This window comes from Trachemys scripta, chromosome 4 (assembly GCF_013100865.1).
Source record: "Trachemys scripta elegans isolate TJP31775 chromosome 4, CAS_Tse_1.0, whole genome shotgun sequence".
Lineage (NCBI taxonomy): Eukaryota > Metazoa > Chordata > Testudines > Emydidae > Trachemys > Trachemys scripta.
In genome coordinates, this window is record NC_048301.1 from 130,830,235 (window position 1) to 130,853,079 (window position 22,845).

General features: G+C 50.8%; 2 protein-coding genes across 8 annotated transcripts in view; both read right to left on the reverse strand.

Moving 5' to 3' along the window:
• The window catches only part of TNNT2 (troponin T2, cardiac type), a 36,356-nt gene extending 34,152 nt beyond the window's left edge, over window positions 1–2,204 (reverse strand). For 3 of the 7 annotated variants that reach the window (XM_034767565.1, XM_034767568.1, XM_034767564.1), the window contains exon 1: window positions 2,102–2,204. The gene's annotated coding sequence lies outside the window, so the exon portion shown is untranslated. The other 4 variants (XM_034767567.1, XM_034767562.1, XM_034767566.1 and 1 more) reach the window with 3 other exon arrangements.
• Window positions 2,205–3,058: 854 nt separating this feature from the next.
• LAD1 (ladinin 1) lies at window positions 3,059–22,624 on the reverse strand. Its single transcript, XM_034767570.1, has 10 exons — window positions 22,152–22,624; window positions 16,380–16,523; window positions 14,817–15,363; window positions 14,016–14,165; window positions 10,742–10,785; window positions 8,372–8,444; window positions 7,511–7,639; window positions 6,879–6,968; window positions 5,144–5,221; window positions 3,059–4,660 (listed from the first exon to the last, which is right to left on the reverse strand). The coding sequence occupies exons 1-10, from the start codon at window positions 22,187–22,189 to the stop codon at window positions 4,655–4,657; spliced, it is 1,299 nt and encodes a 432-aa protein (XP_034623461.1). The 5' UTR covers window positions 22,190–22,624; the 3' UTR covers window positions 3,059–4,654.
• Between the last annotated feature and the right edge of the window lie 221 nt (window positions 22,625–22,845).

A 22,845-nucleotide genomic window follows, 5' to 3' on the forward strand; every position in this document is an offset into this window, starting at 1 on the left:
AGTCTTGTCTGACTTGCAGGCTTTCAGCTCACTGACACATCCCTGAACCCCAGAGAAACCTTCTGCCAACTCTGGCCAGAGGCTCAGCTTTGTCCCAGATCCCCACAATAGATGAAACTCTCCTACCAAAACCCAGGTTTCAGGCACGTCTACGAATAACTCCCATGTGTCAAACCACCTGTTCAGCAAATCAGCTCTGCTGTACAATGGCCGCCTTTTCCAGTGGCATGTAACAGCTGGTCCCATCTTTTCAGTATTTATTACGCAGGCCGGCTATAAGAGGCTAACTTAAGGAACTTTGCTGCCTGAATCCAGAAACATTACTAATAGGAAAGACCTACTACATCCTATAGTCCAGCACAGGATTGGTCTCAGGATAACAGTACATTTTCCAGGGCTTGGTTCATTCTAGCTTTAAGTGATAAGTCTTCCAGCATTTCCTTTGGAACTCAGTTTAATTGCCAATGCAGACAGCCTTGCTGTCACCTCAGTCTCTGTGCCACTATTACTATTTAGACTGTTCTATTAGAATGTGGAATAAGATTATGGATCTGACCACTAGGAAGTTTTTCCATGATAAAAGTTCATTTTTTTAAACTCCTTCCATTACTCCTAGTTCCCTCTTGAGCCACCGTAATTCCTGACCCTTCCTGGTGCCCGTATCCCTCGCATACTTCTAGGCAGCTCTCATGCCCTCATCATGTAGTCAAAGATCTACCTAAACATTCATCAAGCCGTTCCACATGATCCTCTTTTGCAAAGTGCTGTGTCACATACAGAGTTAGGCAAAAATATGAATGTTTGTGAATAAATTTAAGTGACCTCTCTCCAGCTTCATTCACTTCCCACAAGAGCCCAACAAACCATGTTAGCCAAGACTGCAATATTTAAGTAGCTATTGACAAATATTTGAGGAAAGCAAATTTTTGAATATTTGTGCCAGAAACTTGATTTCAAGAGTTATCTACATCCAGACAGTGCCCAGAAACACCATGCACTCTGCACCTCCAGCAAAGATAGCTCAAATTGTCAGTATCAAACCGTGAATGAGCAACACATTGGTAAGTATGTTTGCACAGAATTTTAAATTAACTGATTTTGAGCTACAAAACAAAAACAAACAAACAAAAAATCCAGGAAAATATATGGACAGTTCACAAGCAGCTAAATAAATTATTTGCTGCAAATAATCCCCCAGTTTTAACTGTGGATTAAATGGTCCAAACAACCTTTTTCTAAAATATCCACTCTAGGAATTATTTGAGGGGGGAAGTTCTCTGGTCTGTGTTAGACAGGAAGTCAGACTAGATGATCACAATGGTCCCTTCTGGCTTTGGAATCTATGAATACTTCTTGATTTTTGTCTTTTAACATGCCTCAGGCATGCCTGTTAACACTGATCTAGTGCAAGGTAGGTTAGAACTATATTATCTAAGTACCAAATCACTGTTTTACTTCAAGTGCTAGAAATGAAGGGCTAGGTGTATTTCCAAATGTTCAGTTCTGCAGTGTTTATACAAAGAACAATGCAAAAATCAATAGCCACTATGTAGTTTCATTTGCCACTTGTAGTGATGCATTCTGAACTCGGTAGCACAAACATCCTGTGCCCGCACTGTGCTTTCTATCTGCCAATGAGGGACTCGGTAACATAACAGTCTTAGGTTTCTATAGCACTTCTCACCTCCCAAAGCAATTTACATACACGATGGGTGGAAGTTCCTTATTACTCACCCCAGTGTAAATCAGGAGTAACCCTGCTGGGCCTGATTCCCCCTCTTTGCCCATCCCGGTGTAAACCAGGAGTAACGCCATTAAAGTTAATGGAGCTGTGCCAGTGAAAAACTGGTGCAAGGAGACTCATGCTATACCTAGAGGAATCCCTTCACCAGAGAAATGTGGTCATCTCTGGGGTGGATGATGACAACTGGGAGGGGCCAGTTTTGGCCAAGGAGGTTGGGGCAGATCTGTTCTGTCTCTGGAGCATTAATACCTAGGTCTAGCAAACAGGCAGGTGGTCACTCGGTCCCATCTGAAAAGGAAGCCAGCTCCATGGAAGTCCCTAAGCCTGGCAAGCTGTGGCCCAAGGCCGTTTCCTTACCTCTCGCCCAGGGAAAAGGTGCGGTCCCTCGCAGCCAAGTGGAAGCTGGCAGTGTCTGAGAAATGCAGCTGGGAAGAGTGAGGCTTTAACAGGGCTCCGAAGCCCACCCCCAGGCCAGACGCCTGATTGGAGGAATGCGAGTGTGGCAGGGTTTGGAATGCGAACACTTGCTTGCTATTTCGGCAGCGTGGGTCACAGCCCCTTGTTCAACTCTTCTCCCCCCCTCCCATGAGCCCATATAAGCCCAAGCTGTTGTATGGCCTCAGAGAAGTGCTATTTTAAACCCGCAGGGCTGAGATAGACAAGTCCCCAAGGGGCTGACACAAGCCAGCCAGCTGTCACTTTCAAGTGGCCAGAACTCTGATAAGCAAAATGCTCTTGCCTGGAGGGGGCCTGGGTTTCAGACGTCAGATGGTTGCCTCCAAACCCCAGCTTGTGGCTAGTCCCATGCTGCTTCCTTTCCCCACGACACCCCGTATCTCTGCTAGGCCCAGAAAGCCCCAGGGCCAGTCAAGGGTTTGAGTCATGTAAGCACCAGCAAGCCTGGATGTTCAGCCAAATCCCATAGGGCTGCCTGGAGATCAGAGCCAGCTTTCTCAGGAGACAAGTCCTCACCTCCAGCTGGACCCAAACCACCATCACAACTAGCTCTCTCAGAGCCACTGAATTCCTGGCCCATTACGGCAACCATAATGCTGCTGCTGCCAAACTTGAAGCTCTCAAGCTGGAAAATACTCACAGGACTTCATTGCTCCCACAGCCCTCAAAGCATGGAGTGGCCACATGCAGGTCTACCTGTGCCCTATGGCTGAGGGTCCCACATCAAGTCCCACCCAACCCCCATCCCGCTCTCCAGAGGCCAGCGGCTCATCTGCCTCATTGTCCAGAGCGATTCACAGCAAGCCCCCTCCCCCAAGAACAGTCTGAGACCAGAAGCATCTTAAAGAAAGGGCCATTTATTAGGGAAAAGCTATATCAAAAGCAGCAGGTTCCTTCCAAAGCCAGCGGGGTGAGAGCGGATCTAGGGGGAGCTCAGGGAAGCCCAGACAAGCACAGAGGCTCAAGCTAAAAAAAAAACCCCCAACCTAGGGCTCGCTAAAGCAGCTCTCAGTCTTTCTGCACTAAGGTGCTTGCTCCTTGGGCTGAGGCGTTTGGACACTGCCATTGTAGGAGCTCTCCGCTGTGCTCCCTCCCCAGTGTCCTAAAGCTGCCCCTGCCCCTCCCCAGCTTAAGAGAGGGCAGTGCTCCTGGGAAAGGCTCCCACTAGGGGTGAGTTCCAGGCCGCAACTGGGGAGCGCAGGGGCACGTCACATTAAGAACAGCTTTACGGTTCCATACAACGAAGGCAAGGATAAGAACGGGCAGGCTCCTGTGAGTGTGGGTGAGCAGGGTCTGGGACTTCCCGGCAGCCGTCCCAGGTGCAGATGGGCCTCTAGGCTGAGAGCCCCTGCACTAAGGACCAGAATTGCCAAGGGGGCCTCCCTTGCTAAATGGGAGAGGGGTCCTGGCAGGGGGGGAGGGGCGGGGCACTAGCATGGGAAAGCTTGAGAACTGCCACCCTCCCATGTGACACGTTGGGAGTAAGGGAGCTAAAGGGGCCATTGGCTTCTTACACCAAACCAGGGACGATGCAGACACTGCTCCCCCGGGACAGCCCCAGTGAGTGTCCAGGGGGAGGGACAGTGTGGTGCACATGTGTGAATGGATGGAGTATGAAGCAGTGACGGGTGCTTGGCCAGATGCTCAGCAGTGTCAACCAAGGCAGCCCATGGATCTGGCCCAACGAATGCCACACCCTCAGCAGACATCCTCCACGAGCCGCAGGTCAGCAGTGGTTTCCTGCGTGCACTGCACCCAGCCAACACACCTGAGCCCTGACTTACAGGGAGGTTTTCTAGTGGGGGGAGGAGAGGTCAGGCCTCATGGCCCCTTTGCTGAGGGATGGCTGTGTTGGGGCCCATCTGCTGATGTAGGAACTGAGCGGAGACAGCTCATCCCTCAGCCAGCCAACACTGCTACCTACAGCTACCACTGCGTGAAGCCTGGGCTGGCTTTTAACCAGGGACCTACAGGGGCAATGCTGTAATGGCCTGAGCCCCGAGCCCGGCCACTGCTAGCAACGCTCTGGAGCTGGCTTTAGCAGCTGGGTGCGGGTTCCCTGGTTCAGTCTGTTGCAGGTACAGCACGTGTCATAGCACACGGTAACTGGAGACGCTGAAGCATTGTCCAGGGACAGGGTAGCAAAGATCTCATACCATCAATGTGGACAGCACTTATGGCTTTGATACGTCATAGCTAGACCGGGTGGTGGGATGGGACAGCAGGACACGAGTCATCTTCAAAGCTTCTTCCTTCCCATCCACCAGTCAGAAGTAAGAGGCCCCCGAAACACCCAGCGCCATAAGAGGAAAGCAGGACATGGGTCTCCAGGCAGCGTTGGTCTTATGGGAGGGAGATGCTCAGAGACAAAGCCATGAAGGGATGCTGGAGGATTGCATAGGGCCAGGCTTTGATCATCACAGCAAGAGATTATCCCCAGGGAGTCTTGTAGTGTTACAGCTGAAAGAGACAAAGGGCATCATCAGGCTGGGTCAGAGGCTGCAGCAGAGAGAAAGGTGCTTTGAACTACCGTAATCAGTGTCTGCACTGAGCTTTAGCCCCTTATAAAGGCACCCAAACCACCGGCACAGCGCTCCCCAGTTATGTTCAGCTGCTGCCCAGCTCTTCCCCACCCCACAACACACCCGATTTCCTGCCCACCACATCTTCTCCTGCCTCCTTGTGACCCACCCTCTATGCAAGTTTCCCTACCACCAGCTCCTCTTTGCTGCTCCTCCCATCACCCCCAACACACCCCCAGTGAGGCAGGCCAGCCTGTGCACTCAGACCTCTGCATTGTCCCTTAACGGGTACAGGTCCTGGCCCTTGCTGTGGCTACTTTGTGCTGCTCTAGTGGCGGGACTCAAGCCCAACTCAGCCACTGGCCCTTGGCACAATCCAGGCAGGTCACGTGAGCGAGCTCCACGCTCCCTCTGCTCTTACCCTGGTGTCATTGGAGGAGTCGTCAGGCTGCTTGGCCCAGAGGTTGCGCTTTGTCGCGCTGTCGGTTCTCCCAGCGTTCTGCAAGGAGAGGAGGAACAGGCTGTGCAAGGGTTTGCTCTGGGCACGGACGACACTGCACAGAACATTGCATCGGTCTAAACCGAAGATGGGGCCTGACCCAGAACCCTGGATCCAAACAGACCCAAGCGGTTTGGATCAGATCCGAACCTTTGGGTGCTGGGATTGGCAAATCCAGGCCATTACATTAGCGACATCGGAACTGCTTCAAACTAGGCTAACGGGCAGGAATTGGATGGTTGCAGGACAGTCACTTTACACTGGCAGTGCTGGCATAAGGCAGCTGTGAAACCCCTCCCAAAACACCCCCCCCCCCATGTCTCCCCAGCAGGTGGAGAGCCATCAGATCAGCAGGGAGGGTGTTTGCCAATGTTGCAGCCATGCCTGCTCCTGCCCCAAACTCAGCTATTCCCTGGCACTGCAATAGGAGATTGGCCCTTGGTGCCCCATGGCTCAGCTGATGGAGTCGGAGCAGAATGCAGCTGCATTGCAGCACAGACAGGAGCAGAGATCTTGGACCCAGATTCCCCTCTACAGGCAAACACCCATGTAAACTCCTTGGCACCACTCCTACATGTATTAGTAGCCACCCTGGTCTGCAGAGACCAGCTGTCATCCACCCAAAAGCCCCGTGCTGCTGCGCTGCCAGAGGGACCTTCCGCAGGCTCCCCACTGCTATGGCCACATGTCTCTGGCAGAGTCCCACTGCCAAGGGATGCCCAGGCAACCACTGCAGCACAAGGGTGGTGCATGGACGAGCTAGTGTCTGCAGAAGTCCCTGTAGGGTTTGTGGGGATAATGTATGGAGCAGCGAATCCCCACAGTCCCCTTCCCCAGCCATGGCCTGTCTCGTCATGTGCAGACCCACCAACCCTGCAGACCCGCCAGCCCTGCAGAGGGATTTTCGTAATGTCCCTGAGGAAGTGTGGCTGATCTGGGGTCCACAAGCAGCCCCCCAGCAAGGGCTTCACTGAGTGTGAACCTTTGTGATTAGTGCATTCAGTGTGGGGCCTGTTCACTGCAGACTGCCAGCATCCCCTCATGGGGGCGGGGGGGAAGGGAGAGGGGAGAGGGGGAAGGGCAGGGGAATAATTCTTTGCTGGAGTCCGTGGAGAAGCCAATGCTTTTTGCTTGAGATTTTAGTGTAACCATGAGTTCCTGGAGGAGCCTCAAAATCCCACCAGGTGGGAAACTCTAAGGCAGGTGAGGTGGCTCGAATTGGAGCTGCTGAAGGGTGCAAGCAGGACTTAAATCCTGCTGGAACATGGCCAGCCAGGGCCGGCTCCAGGCACCAGCTTAACAAGCAGGTGCTTGGGGCGGCCAAGGGAGGGGGCGGCACCTGTGGCAATTCGGGGGTGGCAGGTCCCTCACTCCTTCTAGGAGCGAAGGACCTGCCGCTGAACTGCCGATCATGGCTTCCCCCCCACCCCCCAATTGCCGCCACTGATCGCGGCTTTTTTTTTTTTTTGGTGCTTGGGGCGGCAGAAATGCTGGAGCCAGCCCTGTGGCCAGCACTAGTCTACAAACAATTCCGATCAGCATGATCTGGCCCACTTTCCAATCGCTGTCATGACCTGGCAGCTCCCTGATGCAGGGTCCCTGCACCAGGCTGTCAAAGCACCAGCACTTTAGTGCAATGCCCCAGCACAGCCGATACCTTGACTCCTCCATCCTTGCTGGGTTCCTGGGCCTTGCTTATCCACAGGTTGATGCGAGATGACACCACGCCAGGGAGCCTCAAATTCTCCTGCCACAACAGGACCAGAGTTAAGACTGCATGTTACCCACCACTGGAACACAGCCACCTCTGGGTTGCAACATGGCTTAGCACGAGCCGCAATGGTGACCATGCCCCTCACTTCCTGTGCTAAACAAGAGGAACTCAGAGGGCAGGGCGCCACCTGCTGACCTGTGTGAAGCATTCTAGAATGCACCATTTGGAAGATGCCTTGGCCAGCTTTTACCCGCCTTGCTGCAGGGGAGCCCTTGGCCATGCAGCCAGCCTGGGGAGCTGCAAAGGAAATGCACACCTGCCACATGGGATCCCAGCCAGCAGCCGCTAGGAGGAGGATCCACCAGGGCATGCAGCCACCCAGCCTCTGCCTGGCAGGTGCCACTGAGCTGAGGGACCAGCTGTGTCAGTTCTGCACCCTGAGGGTTACTCCACCTCAAGTCTCCCCCACCATCTGCCCAGTGTCCCCTACCTGAAGATGGGGGTGGCATTTTCAAATGGAAGGACTCATGGGGGTCCCTCCCCCAGCCCATGCTCAGTCCTACCTCAGCCCTCACCTTTCTGACTGGGGCTGGATCAGCTTTGCTGGGGGCATTGGCCTCGAAGATGCTGCGCTTGCTGGCCACACCCTCCAAGGAGGGGAGAAAACCTCTTGGCATGGTCACAGGGGACTTCACCTCAGATCGCTAGGAGCAGAGAGACAGGATCCATCTGTGTTAGAGTCCTAGATTCATGTAGGGGGCCTGGTCTGGTCCTGCCAAGGCTGACCTCCCACCCCCCACTCCTCATGGGTTTCTTAATGCATGAATGAAGGGCAGCCCAGTTTCTCACCCCAGCCCCCTGTCATTTTCCCCTCCCCTCTTACCACATCACCTGTCTGATGGAGGAATGTCCTCTGTCCCTTGGAAGGCCCCACTCCCTCTGTGTGAACGGCTGAGGCAGGTCTCTACTCCCCTTTGGCTAGGGCAGGTTCTTCCCCAGCCCCTGCCCTCAGCTCTGTGTGACAGACTCTCCTTGACTCCCTGTTGCTTCTTCTCCCCAGGTCATACACTGCACAGCCATGCAGAGCTCAGAAACCACCCATTTCCACCTAGAGACCACAGAACTAGCTGGGCATTCACAGGGCCTGCAGGCCCAGCCCTCCCTGGCGAAGGGTCAGGGCTGGCTCCAGGGTTTTGGCCACCCCAAGCAGCCAAACAAAAACAAAAAAAAAGCTGCGATCGCAATCTGCGGTGGCAATTCGGCAGGAGGTCCTTCGCTCCGAGAAGGAGTGAGGGACCGTCTGCCAAATTGCCGCTGAACAGCTGGACGTGCCACCCCTCTCTAGAGAGGCCGCCCCAAGCGTCTGCTTGGTAAGCTGGTGCCTGGAGCCGGCCCTGCCAAGGGTCCCTCCCCCATTACCTCGGGGCTCCATTTACCTGCACAGCTGAGGTGTATTTCTCCAGTTTCTCCTCGATCCGGATGCTATTGGCTGGATGTCTCACACTGGCACTGGGGAGGGGGAAGGGATGGAAAAGAGCAGAGTGAAATCCCCCAACATCCTTCATGCCATGGCAACGTCTGCTTAGTGACAGGCAGGGCTGGGGGAGGTCTATTTGGCACCAGGGGAGCCTATTCCCAGCTCTTCACTGGGAGACATGGGGCAATTCCATTTCCCTCTCTGCCTCAGTTTCTCCCTTATAAAATGGGGATAAAAATACTTTGGCTTCAGTGTAGTAATATGATAAGTGAAGCTAGTTAAGTAGTTTTTAAGATGTCTGACATAGCCCGTTACCAAATCTGAGCACATCTTTGATGGATCCATCCTCACAAGCTGCCCTGGGGAGGCATGGCACCTCTATCATCCCCACACTGTACAGCTCCAAAACTGAGGCCACAGTGGAACAATGGGAATTAGATACCTAAATACCTTTGAGGATCTTGCCTAAGGTCATGCAGAGAATCTAGGGCAGAGCATGGAACTGAACTTGGGTCAACAAAGTCCCAGGCAAGCACCCTACACATCCTATGTCCAAAGAGCTAGAAAGCAGATGTAGGCTGTAATAGTACTTTACCTATCAGGGAACATCATGAGACCCAGATTTGCCAGACTCTCGTCTCTGGCAATTCATGACCCAAACCCAGAATCCTATCCCTGCTCTGTCCTCAAACCCAGAGTCCCAGCTTCCACCTTCATCAGATCCAGAACACAGATGACCAGGGTCAAGCGACACCATCCCAACAATTGCTTCTTCCAGGATTCTCTGGGTCCTTCGGGGATAACGAAGGCCCCGTACCTCTTCACATTGTGTTGTGTCTCCAATTCCCTCCAGCTGGAGAGGGAATCGCGACCCCCGGTGATCAGTGAGAGAACTTCTCCATTATATTTATGTACTCATTGCACAGGTGTAATTAGTATAGTCACAAAATGGTGGTGAATGCACATTGTCAAATGGCAATGTACGCATGTGACAACTTTGGCTCATACCATCTAATTCAAACATCTCCATCTCTCTCCCAGTTGTTTGGGGACCACTTCCCTGACTCCCCAGCCTCTTACTGCCCCAGTATCTGCTCTCTACTCAGCTAAGCTGCATGTCAGCTCCCTGATACACCAGCCTCTCTGCCCAGCCAGCTGTTTCCACCCCAGGAGTCATTTATGGGGCTGAAATGAGGCAAAAATCTGGAATTCTTTGGGTGTTTCCTGGATAGAGGTGATTTGATCTTGGGTTTGTTTCATTGGAAGAGAAATCAACTTCATGTTTGTCTGGTTCCCTCCTGTTTTCAGAGGAAGCTCTTCCTCCCTCCCCCCCCCCCGCCCACTTTTTCTGCATTGTCCTCAGTGCAGGACTTCCCCCTCACTGATATTCAGTATTGGATAAAGTCAAGGGACCCCCATTCTGATCTCACATCAGTTTTGTTCCAGTAGAGACCCATTGAGGATGGAGTTGCTCCTGATTTACAGTAGGATGAGACAGGAGAACTGAGCCCAGGGAGGAGAGACTTTACTAAAAGAAGTCTTCTGCTTTGGTCAATTTCAACCCAAGAAGTTCGAATATGGATCCACTTCTGGAAGGAGCACAGCTGAGGTGTCACCACTCGAGCCAAGCGCTCAGCGCATTTGCTATTTGCCTAATACTATTTCCCGTTCTCTGGCACTGCACAGACTATGAGCCTGGATTCTAGTGCCATGGAAGTCAATGGGAGTTTTGCCAGCCACTTCCATGGGAGCAGGACCAGGTCACCATAGACAACCACTCCAGCGAAGCCAAATGACAACACACCACACAATGATGCACTGAGGGCAGGTCTCAGGCAAGGGGAACACCCCCAAATTTCACAAGAGGTCTTTGACTCTGGACAGGCCCTGCCACACAAAGAGGTGCTGGGGTAAACTTTGCATAGGGTTGAAATGCCAAGGTGCAGTCTGGGCCTGGTTAGTAGGAAGCACTGATAGGGGTCTGATCAGGAGGGCTACAGTATAAGCCAATAGACAATAAAACTGGAGGACTCAGCATATTTTGTCTCTGTTTATCTGGATCTTCTCACCAGGGCCATCCAAACACCCCCTCCTCATGTACAAGAGGTGGGGGGAGGAGATCTGAATTCTATTTCTGGAGCAGGAGCAATCACTAGATTTGCTGTGCAAGTCCAGGGGAGCGAGGATACCCATCAGAGGTGGTGTACTAGGATTAATTCATTAAAGTTTGGGGCATGCTTTGAGATCTTTGGATGGCCGCTGGTGGGAGAAGGTCAGAGTGATTAGCAGCTTTGTGACATTACCAGAAATACAAGTAAAACCCACTGACCTTCTGGTTAATGCACTTTCTTCCTTGTCTTTTCTAGAGATCACCTGGAAATGCAAGCAAGGGAGATGAGACATGGAACAATGGGAGGGCACGAGATGGGCTGGGAGAAGGCCCCCTTCCTAGGGCTGGGGATGAGCAGGGCTGTGTGAACTTTCCCCATGTCTCCCAGAGTTCAGACATTCACCCTAGCACAGAGCAACATTTGGTGGCTTCTCTGAGCCACGTGAGCAATCTGTACCGGCAGCCTTGGAGTCCAGAACCCCTTCTGCTTCAGATCCCAATGGGGACCATGGAGCACCTGAGTGGGGGGGGGAGGGAGGAGGAGGAGGAGAAGAGGGTGTCTCAAACATGACAGAAAAGTTCCCAACGTCTTCAGACTTCAGGAAAGGTTTGGTCTGAGTGAAAATGTGGGTCGGTTCCAATCACTTCTGAACCTGGTCCCCTCCCCTTGGGGCTGGCTAAAGTACGGTGGAACCCTGGACCAAGAACATGTTCAGTTTCCACCCTGCGCCAGAGATTCTCTCATCAGAATATTCCCTCCTCCACAGCCCATGCATATCTCCATCCCTTTGGCCTCACCATTTCTCTTTCCTTCTTCCCCCTGCCCTCAAATGTCCCCTCTTTCTTCCTTCACTGCAAGCGCCCCCCCCCCCCCAAATCTCCTGACCAGCCTGCCTCATCCTCCTGCCCCGTGATCCCAGAGAACAAGAACCTTCTGGCAAGATGTCCTGATGGAGAGGTGGCATCTCTCTGCCCTGTGCCGAAGGCCATCCCTGCAGAAACTGCTCTAAAACCTGCTTGGCCACAGCACCCTGACTCCGTTCCAACAGACACAGTTCCAGCTACTGTCCTTCTGGATCCAGGCAATCCATCCATATGAAAACCCTTCCCAGGCAGGACTGATCCCAGCACATATGCTGGACATTTTTCAGCACAGAACAACTGCCCCCTGATCAATTCCGCAGAGCCAGACTGCCCTACAGCTTCCCTAGCTACTCAACTTGGAAAGTCCTGGGGTCAGTACAGCGTGTGCTGCAGGAAATGCCCTTATCTGGGACAGCACGAGCCAGGAGAGGAAAGGATTATAATCCTTCATCTCCCCAAGTCTGCTAAAATCACTGCTCCGAAGAGGTGTGACCCTACGAGTCCCTCAGTGCCAACTGGCAGAGGGCCCACCATGCCATAATTTACGTCAGCCCTGGCTCACTCATTGCCGCAACATGTTTCTAAAACTTGTGTTAACTGGTGACATGTTGTCCCAAAAAAAATATCTGTGAGTGATGCGCGAATGGGTTGTGAACAAAGTTACAGATGTGTTCTGGAAACAGGTTCTTAAAAGAGGTTTTGGAGGCAGAGCCTAGACCCAGCCTGCTCTAGACAAAGGAATGCGTATTTACCTGTCTGTCCGGCTGGGGAGGCCAATGAAAGGACATTTACATATATGGTAAACAAACAATCCTCTTCCCTGCTTGATAGCTTTAACAGTCACACCTGAGGACAGAATCTGTACCTAAGGAAGCCTTCCTGGCTCAAGGCAGAGACAATGGATTTTGGGTAACATATTGGAAGCAGAAAGACATTTTAGTTATCTGTCACTTAAGGCAGTGGTTCTCAACCAAAGGTCCAGGGCCCTCTGAGGGCAGCCACAAGCAGGTTTCAGGGGGTCCAACAAGCAGGGACCGTGATAGTCTTGCTGGGGCCCAGGGCAAAAACCAAAAGCTCCGCTGTGGGGGGGCTGAAGCTCAGGGCCCTGAGCCCTGGCACCTGGGGCCAAAGCCTGAGCAACTTCGCTTTGCTGGGATCCCTGTGGTGTGGGGCCCAGGCAATTGCCCTGTTTGCTACCTCTCACACCAGCCCTGGCTTTTATATGTGGAAAAACAGTTGTTGTGGCAAGGGTGGGCTGTGGACATTATAGCATGTTGGTGGGGGCCTCAAAGAAAAAGGTTGAGAACTCCTGACTTATGGTGTACATAAGGGTATAGGACCCTCTGGACCTATGAAAGTTAGAGCCCCTGGTCTGGAGAGCTTGGGATGCTGGAAACTGAAGGCAAGTAAGGAAATTGCTTGGCCAAAGATTGTAACTTGCCAACGTTGAGTTGCTGTCACTAGAAAGCACATGTAGTGGTGTTTGTAACCACAGCGGTCTCTTATTCTTGCTTAATATCACTTCAATCTCTTTGTTGATAAGCTTTCTTAGTTTTACTCTGAGCCATCTCAGTGCTGTTATACAAAGGTGAAGAGAAGCTGAGCTAAGCTAACAGATTGGTGTGTGCTTGGTGTCTTTGGAGGCAGCGAACTTAATTCCTGTGAGTATCCAGGGGGAGGCACTGGACATGGCAGGACAGTGGCTGGAGAACTTGGGGGCTGGAATTCACCATTACCTACAAGGCAATGTTTAGACTGGCCGACTCTTGAAGTGTTTGCTGGCCAGGCAGAGAGGCTGGTGGGGCAGGGAGTGGACCCACAGCTTAGCAGCAGCAAAACTCCCGCTTGCCCAGGCAGAGGGGCAGCACAGCGGCTCCTGATTTGGGGGTCCTGAGCAGAATTCCGCAATGCAAAGACACAGGACAGACAAGTTGAGCAGCTGGCATGCTGTACTTGCAGACCCCTGGGGCCACTCATTGGAGCTGCACCAGGGAGGAACATGGCCCGCCCTGCAAAAGGTTCTGCCTTTTGGGGAACCTGAGGCAGAGCCAAGACCAGTGATCTGGCTGGGCACTGCCTTTTGCAGAGACTGGCAGCGCCTCTGTGGCCCATGGCACCAAGCACTTCAATTCCAGCTTCTCCAAACTTCCATGCTTCCCTGGATCCTTGTAATGGAGCTTCCTGAGTCTCCCACGCCCCGGATGGAGAACACACAACTCTGCCTCTCTAGTAAATGCTACAAGGAGATGATCTGGGAATAACCTGAGCCCAGCTGGAGCAGATTCTAAGTAACAATGGGAAGGAGAAGACCTGGACTGGATTTCTGCACCCATAGGGACTGGACTCTAGAGAGGAAAATAATCTTTGCAGGACTGCAGCACCCACATGGAAGGGCCTCTGCCCCCTATGCTCTATCCACCTGGACTCTAGGTGCAGCCTCAAAGGAGAAAACTTGGGATTGGATCTCTGTGCCCACTGGAATGGAGTCTGCAAGCCCCCCCAGGCTGCAGAGAACTGAGCAAACTACTCCTGCTGAGGACAGCTGGAGGGAGCCTCTCCCATACAGCTAGAATAAACCCAGCTTCCACTGCCTGGAGTGCCACTTTTCCCTGCCCATTTCAGCACTCACCCGGAAAGAGACCGTCCTGGGGCTGATGCGTTTGAACGAGCTGCTGTAGGTGATCTGAGTGGGGGAAGTAACCGAGGAGCCTCCGGGTCTGTCTTGGGTGGTGGGCGACCCTGCTGTTTCCTGAGCCTGCGGGGGATTCCTTGCTGTATCCTGAGGGAGGAACACACCCCTACACATCAGTCAAGAGCCAGCAGGAAGGTTTCCAGGCATGGCTACGAGAGCAACACTTGGGGGCTCAGCAGATCCACCAAGCACCTGAGCAGCCTAGACCACCGGAATCCCGACTGGATGGGCCAAACCCTAAGCTCCTCCCTAGGCCCAGTTATCACTGAGGCCAATGGGGAGGGTTGCCTAGGAGAGGGCTCAAGGTTTGGCTCAATGTGGGGAAGTGGGTACTGGCACTGTCTCATCTAGAGGCAGAGTTCTAGAGTTGGGGAAGTAACACCCCCACTCCCTCCCCCCCCCCCATCCCTTTCTCCCCTTTGGCAGCACTGCTCTTTCCAGGCCCAAGTGCAGCATCACCAAGCCCAGGATCCAAGTCATGATTTTTAAATGAACACATTCCGGGCTCTTTGCCGTTTAGCGTCAGAGCCTTTGGGTTGCACCCACTTCACGTTTTCAAGCTTTTCTCCAGAAGGTTCGATGCCAGCTCCCTTTTTAAACAGAAGCCAGGATACTCACAAAGTCACCTGGGTCCAGCTCCTCAGAGGTACCTTGTTCCCACTGAGGATCTGGGGCTTTTAGGGAAAACCCCCAAGTGTTGTGAGACTGCTGGTAAAGTGCCACGAACATGCCTCTCACCTGCTGGCTGAAGGGGCGAGTAACTGGGGAGTCTGGTTTTTGTTCTATGCGGCTTCCTCCCCTTGAGAAGACTTTCACCTCCAGGTGACTACGGTCTTTCTGCTCCTGAGCCGATCCCTGGGGCTGGCCTCCCGTCACCTCTGGCTCCTGCGGGGGCTTGTCAGCTATCAGGTCCTTCTCATTCTGAGCCAACCCCTGATCCTGTTCTCCTACCAGGATCTTCTGCTCCGGAGCCAACCCCAGACATTGTTCTGCCTTTGGGCCCATCGGCTCTTGGGCCAGCCCCTGGTGCTGTTCCCCTGCCAGAGCTTTCCCATCCCGAGCTGACCCCCAACATGGGGCTGTCTCCAGGCGGCCTGCTCCCACGTCTGGCTCCCTGCAGTTCTCTGGCTGCTCCTTCTCCTTTCGGAGGTTTTCTGAGCTCTCCACCTGCCACCTCTGCCTCCTGATCTCTTGTGGTCTCAGCACCGCTGTGAGCTTCTGCTCGGACACCTCCTCTTCGGCCGTGGCTGCAGCTGGTGGCTCTGCTTCCTTGAGCCGCCGTAGCCTGCAGGAACAGAGAGAGGGCACTGACACCCTTGGACACCCAGGGACACTGGCAGGCTGCTTGTTAGACAGCAAGTGAATCCAGCCCAGCTGAGAGAGGCCAGATTAACACCTATGGAGCCCCCCCATTTTATCCCAATGCACCCTGCACATACGGTTACCCCTCTTTGAATCCTTATTCTGCAGGCATAGGCTAGGTACCTGTGTGGTGCTATACAGCTGATGGGGGCAGAGCATTGTGGGGGCTCCATGCCCCAGATCAGCCTCCATCCCCCCGGGAGCACTGAGCTAGCACCATGGGGAGGTAGAGCCACTTGCTCCACTCTCCTGGGAACAGCAGCCAGAGCAGCCTTAGCTTGCTCTGAAGAGGGCAGGATCCTGCCCTTCGCCTTGGGCAACAGACGAGGAAGAAGGGGGTTTGGAGAGCAGGTGGAGGAAGGTATTTATACCAGTGGATTCAAATTAAAATATAGGGGTTAAGATTTTCAGAGGAGTCCAGGGGGATTTGGATGGGTAATTTCAATGGAATGTGTGTCTCTAATTCCCCTGGACTGCTTTGAAGATCTTAGCCTTCAGCTTTTTATCATAAGCAACAGTGATTAATCATTCTATTGCATCAGTCCTCCATGGCTCTCAACAGGATTGGCGAAGTAGCATATTGTTATCCCCATTTTACACTTGGGGAAATGGAGGCACGGGGGGGGGGGGGTGATTTGCCCAAGGTCACATAATGACTTGGTGGCAGAGTCAGGAACAGAACCCAGGAGTCCTGACACCCAGTCTCCTACTCTAGCCACTAGACCCTCTGCTTCTCAGAGCCATGAATTGAACCTGGATTCCCCTGTTCTAACTGCCCCACCCCGTGGCCCTGATCCAAAACCCGTTTGATAGGAGGACTCCCACTGAGATGTGGGCTTTGGCTCTGGCCCAGCAGAGCAAGACAAGCTGGGCGGGTGTGCAGCATTCCGGGCGACGCCGGCACTGCAGTCCCAAGTAATCACCCCTCTCCTCTCCCACCTCTCCACTGCCTGCTTGTTGGGATCCTGCACAGGGGAAAGGGCTTCATCCTCGGCATCAGTGGTGGAGCTCAGGTTGCGGTCTCTCCGCCGGCGTTCTCTCGCTTGTTCCTCCTCATCCTCCAAAGTCCTCTGCCTGGCCAGGCTGCTTGGAAAGGAGACAAGGGCGTACCAGAGACAAGGGAAGTGAGGTCAACTCTTTCATTGAACCCATTTCTGCTGGTGAGAGACAAACTTGTCTCTCCCACCAGCAGAAGTGGGTCCAGTAAAAGAGATTACCCACCTTGCCGCTAATATCCTGGGACCGACATGGCTACAACAACGCTGCGTACAAGAACGTGCCAGTCAGATACCAGTGGACTGGGTCACTGTAGGAGCATAGCTACCAGGGGACCTCTCTCTGAGCTTGCAGAGAGCAAGTGATCACCCCAGGGGTCAAGGAGGAGCTGTACAGCAGCGTGCAATTGGACAGTGGCACAGCATCCCAGTCAGATACACGGCAGTGTCCCGCCCCAGTGGGTATCGGCTGGGGGAGGATGGAAAACAGGAGCAGAAATACAAACTGGATTACATAGATCTAATCATGTGTGATGTGTAATCCTGACACCTACACAGGAACAGGCTACTCTAAACATTAGGAAATACCTGAATTAAGCGCTTGACTTTGAACCGTAGTGTTCCTTTAATGTACAGAAGTTACATTTTTTAAGTCTTTAAGTTTGATATAAGCAAACCAGAAGTTCCATCACATGGTACCATATGGTTCCCCAGTTTTGTCATCAGCAAGGTTAGAATCTGGGCTTCCAGTCCAAGGTCTGTAGGGGAGCCCGCTCTAGTGGGCACAGACTCTTTCCCTGGCATCACACCTGCTTCTAGCAAGAATCCCTCCCTATCTCTCTCCCTCCCTGCCAACCCCACATCCCCTCCTCCCCATTTGTCTTGCAAGTCTCTGCTCCTCACTCCTCCACATTACAGGAAGGAAACTTCTTGCTTCTCCTAGGAACCAGCAGAGAGGGACATTGTGAGCACAGGAGACAGATTCCCTGCTCTCAAATCCTACACTTGGTGCTTTTTGCAGTCCTTGACAGCCAGTTGCAGAACAAGTCCTGCTCAGTCCCTGGGCTAATGCATGCTCAGTGGCGGATGGAGTATACTCGTCCAGACAGTATTTTTGGAGAACAACACTGCTCACTAGAGGTTTGTTAAACTGCGATGTTGCTAGAGGCTCATAACTTGAGCAAGTTTGGGTGGATTTTCACAGGAAGAACAACACCTACAACCTTGGCATAGAGGCCAACTCCCTGCCAAATTTCAAGACTAGAGTGCTAGAGCTTCTTAATGGAACAGTTGTAAGATTTACTTATTTTAAAAATGGGCAAAATGTATTCTTTTCCCTCCCCGCACTGTCTCAGAAATGACTGAACCCTTTTCCCTGAAACTTACAAAAACAAAAATTCAGACAGAGGTAGGCTCCTGAGACAAAAAAATTTTAGTCTGAATGGCTGAAGTATGGTAAAAAGTTACAAGCAACTAAAAAAACAAACTCTTCTAATGGAAGGTTTCAGGCAACCATCATTACCAGTTCTGCCTATAAGTAAAGGTCATTAACATTCCATCACCGCACACACCCCCCCCCCAAACACAACTGAAAAATGGCTTTCCAACCAGTGATTTTTTTTTGCTTAAAATAAATAAATCTTTTACCAAAAGGATTTCAGTTTTTAAGCATAAACTGTAGTTCTGAGTAAAAAAGTTTAAGAAAAAGTTAAAGCTTTTGACACCAAGAAAAACATGTTATAGTTTTTACTCCGCCCTCCCCCACTGAAGTTTTGAAATTTTCCAGCAAAAATAAATGGCATATTTTTTCAGCTCTCTCTCTCTCACACACACACACAGTCCCACACTGTGCTGCAAATAATGCCCAAGATCATTAAAACAAAGAATTTTAAAAACCAATTTGTTTTCCACCACAGATGCTGTTTGCTGACTTTTTGCACGACTCAGCGCAGGGCTCATCTACACAGAAAAATGTTATAACAGTATAACCTGAGGTTTGAATTTAAACCAAGAGAACTTTTCATGTGGACACTCTTATTCTTGTGTAAGAGGGTCATTATTCAGGCTGTGTCCACACTGCCAATTGAACAACAAAAGTTTTGTCGTTCCCATGTGCTTAAAGAAGCCAGCCGCCTCTCCTCCCTCTGCCCCGAAAGACAAAAGTTTGCCGCAGCAAGTGGCAGTGTAAACATCTCGTCGGCGGGATCACTCCTGTTGACAACACGAACCCCGCTTGTAGGGGGTGGACGTATTTTGTCGGCAAAAGTGCCAACAAACAGCGTTTATACTGCCCGACTTTTAGCAACACGGTCGTGTCGCTAAAAGCTGCTCAGTGTAGACAAAGCCTCCTTTTGGTTTATGTTGCTTTGGAAGTGGTTTAAACTGACAAAGCCACTCCAGAATAGGAGCGGCCACATAGGGAGTTATAGCAGCATAATGCAATCAGTTTAAGTAATACCAATATAATTATACCAGTTTATAACAGGTAGAACTTCCCCACACAGATAAGCCCTCAAATGATGAAATCACAAGTCAGTTTCATTTTTGCTTATAATCAATTTTCTTAATAATAAATAACATATGAAGATATACCTATGTCATAGAACTGGAAGGGACCCCGAAAAGTCAGAGTCCAGTACTCTGCCTTCACTAGCAGGACCAATTACTGATTTTGCCCCAGATGCCTAAGTGGCCCCTGCAAGGATTGAACTCACAACCCTGGGTTTAACAGGCCAATGCTCAAACCACTGAGCTATCCCTACCCACCTTTCTTTACAGAAGATCTCAGACATTTTAATAGTGTAGTCCACATCTTAATTCATCAGTGGTTACACTCACCACCTACCCTGCCATTCACGCTTGTGTAATGGCCTAATGAAAACTAGACATTTAAGTGGCAATGTGGTATGGATGCATTTGTCTGCCTTTAAATGCAATGCAGTTGCAAGAAACAAGCAGGAGAGGCCAGCATCAGGTGACCAACCAGCTCTCTACAGACCACCAGCAAGTGTTTCTCTGACCAACAGCAATCCCCAGACCATAGCTGGAGTACACTGGCCTGCTTTTTTCGATTCTTATGCATTTCACAGCTTTGCAGTGTTTTGGGCTGCAACCTCTCCCTGGGAATATACTTTTTTTTTTTTTTTTTTTTTTTAAAAACACAAAAGTGAGCATTTCCACTAGAGTATATTTTAAAAGGGAAGATAGTAAGACCATGGGAACAGCATGTGGTTAATGGTTTAAGTACAAGCTTGGTTTTTGCTGACTGAACTTGGGGCCCAATTTTACATTTAAAACATTCAAGTGGAACTGGGCCCAATCCTGATCCCATTGGAGTCAGTGGGATCAGAAACAGGCCTAGCCTAGCATTAATGCCATTACAAACCCTGTGAGTTGTAGCTGTCACACTGTGTGGGTTAATAATTGCTATGGCAGCGCTATACCTTTACACAAGTGCACATTTCCTCTCTGCCTGACTCCCCGTTCCCAGGCTGCAAGGTGTGGGGAGGGGAAGGGGAAGGCTAGAGTGACAGGGTAAGGAACAAAGCAAAAGCAGAGAGCCAGTGGGGTGGGAGGGGAGAAGAGCGTTTAAGTAGCTACAAGTCTCAGCCACAGAACTTTCAAACCTGACTTTCTAGGTAGAAAGTTACCTGTCCTCCCTTGAAAAAGAGGAGGAGAAATGGCACCAGAATTCGACGCAAGGAACTGTATGAGCTTGTTACTGTAGCATGCATGAGTCATGTACCCTTCCCTTTGTGTGTTTTTTTTCCAGTGCAAAAAGATGGCCCCACCCTCTTTTACAATAACCCAATTCTGAAAGATACAATGTTCACTAGACATTGACACCAAACTACAGTGATTCATAGCCAGATTTAAATCTACCGGCATTCGCTCCTGTAGCCCTTGCACTTTGGAAGCAAGTTGACCCTCCTGCCTCACCATCCTTAATTAAAAGAAAAAAACAAAAGTCGGCTTCCGTGTAATCCTTCTGATGGTGCTTTGCATGTCTTCGAATAACTGCACACACAGCTAGGTTTCCAGGCTGCATTTTGGGCCTGATCCCCATCCCATGGAGATCACTGGGCTTTAGATCAGGCCTTTTGTGCTCACAATCAGTTGATTAGATGTGCAAAATTGTGCTGTACTGCACAGGATGTTATAGTCATTGTACTGATCTCCAGTTACATATTTAGGTCCTGCAAGCATTTGTGCACCTGCTAAACTTGACTAGTATTGACTTGACATTGTTGCCAAGTAGATAGAGTGCCGGCATGGGACTCAGGAGATCTAGATTCTATTCCCAGCTCTGCCACTAGCTTTTGGGTGACCTTGGGCAAGGTCACCTTCCTTTGCCTCAGTTTCCCCACCTGTAAAATGGCAATAATATTATTGACCTCCTTTGTAAAGCACTTGGAGATCTATGATAGAGCTAGGTATTAGTAGTAGTAGTTGCAGCTGTGATCAAGTTAAGCATGTGCATAAGCTTTTGCAGGATTGGAGCCTTAACTAGAAGGCTCTTAGAAAGAAATCCACCCCTCTGTAGAGGGCCAGAACCGGCTCTATGGTGCACTTACAGACCTACCTAAGCTTATATTAGAGCTGGCTGAAAATTTTTGCATGAAAAGTTTGTCCAAGATCTTTTTTTAAATTGAATCTTCTTAACATTTTTTCTTCCCAAGATGCTTTCCCCACCCCCACAAATGTACTTAATCATATTTTAGAAATTGTTTTCAAAATTCTCTCTTGTACCAAAGCCTTCGTTCGGGGTTTTTGGTAAGATTCAAAAGCAATTTAAATATAAATATTGATGATTTTATTAATAAGTTATTTTGGTAGAACTATAATGGACAATGTCACACACAAGAGAGACTTCAAAGGGGTCAGTTTCAAACCCTGCCAAGTGGAAATAATTTCTAAATGTTGATTTTTGTGAAACTGTTTTCCCAGTTATTGACCAGTTTCTGATGGATTATTTAAGTGGGGTGTGGGGCTTTTTCTGGTTCTCTACACATGGGTACATTTCACCTTTTATCGATGAAAATAAGCTGGTTGTATTTTGTACGTCTTTTAACCCCACAGAGCCAAAGTGGCTGTTGATAAGTGAGCTGTATTCTGTTCTGGCTCATGCATCATCAAGAGAATTATTAACTATAGCTGATTAAATAATCCACAATGGACTACACTATTCAATGCATCTTTTATTTCCCCTCTCCCCCATTCCATTTTAAGAATATCCAAATTATTCATTATCAGAAAGATTTTTGCAAATTTTTGCCATGCATAATTCTTAGTCCATAGATACAATTCATGAACAGTCAACACATGGGTTATCTCCCCCTTTAGCTGCTGCTATAGGGGTGCTGCTGTAACAATTTCTATAGCGTGGGGGGGGGGGGGCTAAGAGCCATTGAACCAAACTGCAAACCCTGGATAGAATGGAAACCACTTCAAGCCAGGGGGTGCAGCCACCCCCCCCAGTACCCCTAATTCCAGCATCATCTACGGCTACTTGTCCTTTTGAAGCTCAACAGCCACCTAGGCTCTGCAGGGCTGGCTTTGTCCTACCCAACTTGAAGTCACACTGGCTGCTATCCTTGCCTGTTCCTCTTACATCCCCACCTGTCCGACGCTAACAGCCTTCCTTTCTCCTGAGCCCACCCCACCTCACCCCCCTGGAGGAGCCAGAAAGCATTAACCATTAAACCACAGCACCTACCTAGAGAGCGCAGACCAGTTCTTCCTGTTGAAAGACATCCCGGCTCTCCAGACATCAACACAGGTTCAAACCCTACTCTGCAGAGATCCCTAACGACAGCAAGGCACAGATTTGAGATGTCTGGAGGAACTGGAAAGGGGACTCCTGCACCTTCCCTCCTGCTTTACTTCCCTATGCACTTTTACCCTGCCTGCAGACCATTTACTGCCGGGGTGTGTCACATGGTCTCTTATCTACCTTGACAGACACTGAGAGCTGTAATTTGTCTATTAGCAGCACCTTACAAAAGGCACCCTGCGCGGGCGTGACCCAGCTTCTGCCCGAGCAAACCACTCTTGGCTGGCCACTTGGTCTGGGTTCAGCCCCCTGTGCTCGGTGCACCAGCCATCCAAGTTGCCCTGGTTTTCAGGGGCGACTCTCTGCTCAGAAGCCTGTTCTACCAGCCTCTTGCTCTCTGTCCTCAATTCCCTCTCTCGATTGAGTGCGTAGGAAAGGTGGAATTCCCTCAGGTGGGTGGGAGGAGGCATAGTCAATCAGTCACCTGGCTCCCCACCCATTTAACCAGGACAGGCAGCCTCCAACGCAGGGGCTTTCAGAAGATGCAGTTAAAGGGACTTCCAAATCTAGTCAGTTTCAAAAGCTGAGCTCAGATCCCTTGCGGGGGCTGCCCATGTGTGTGGTTCAACAATCACAT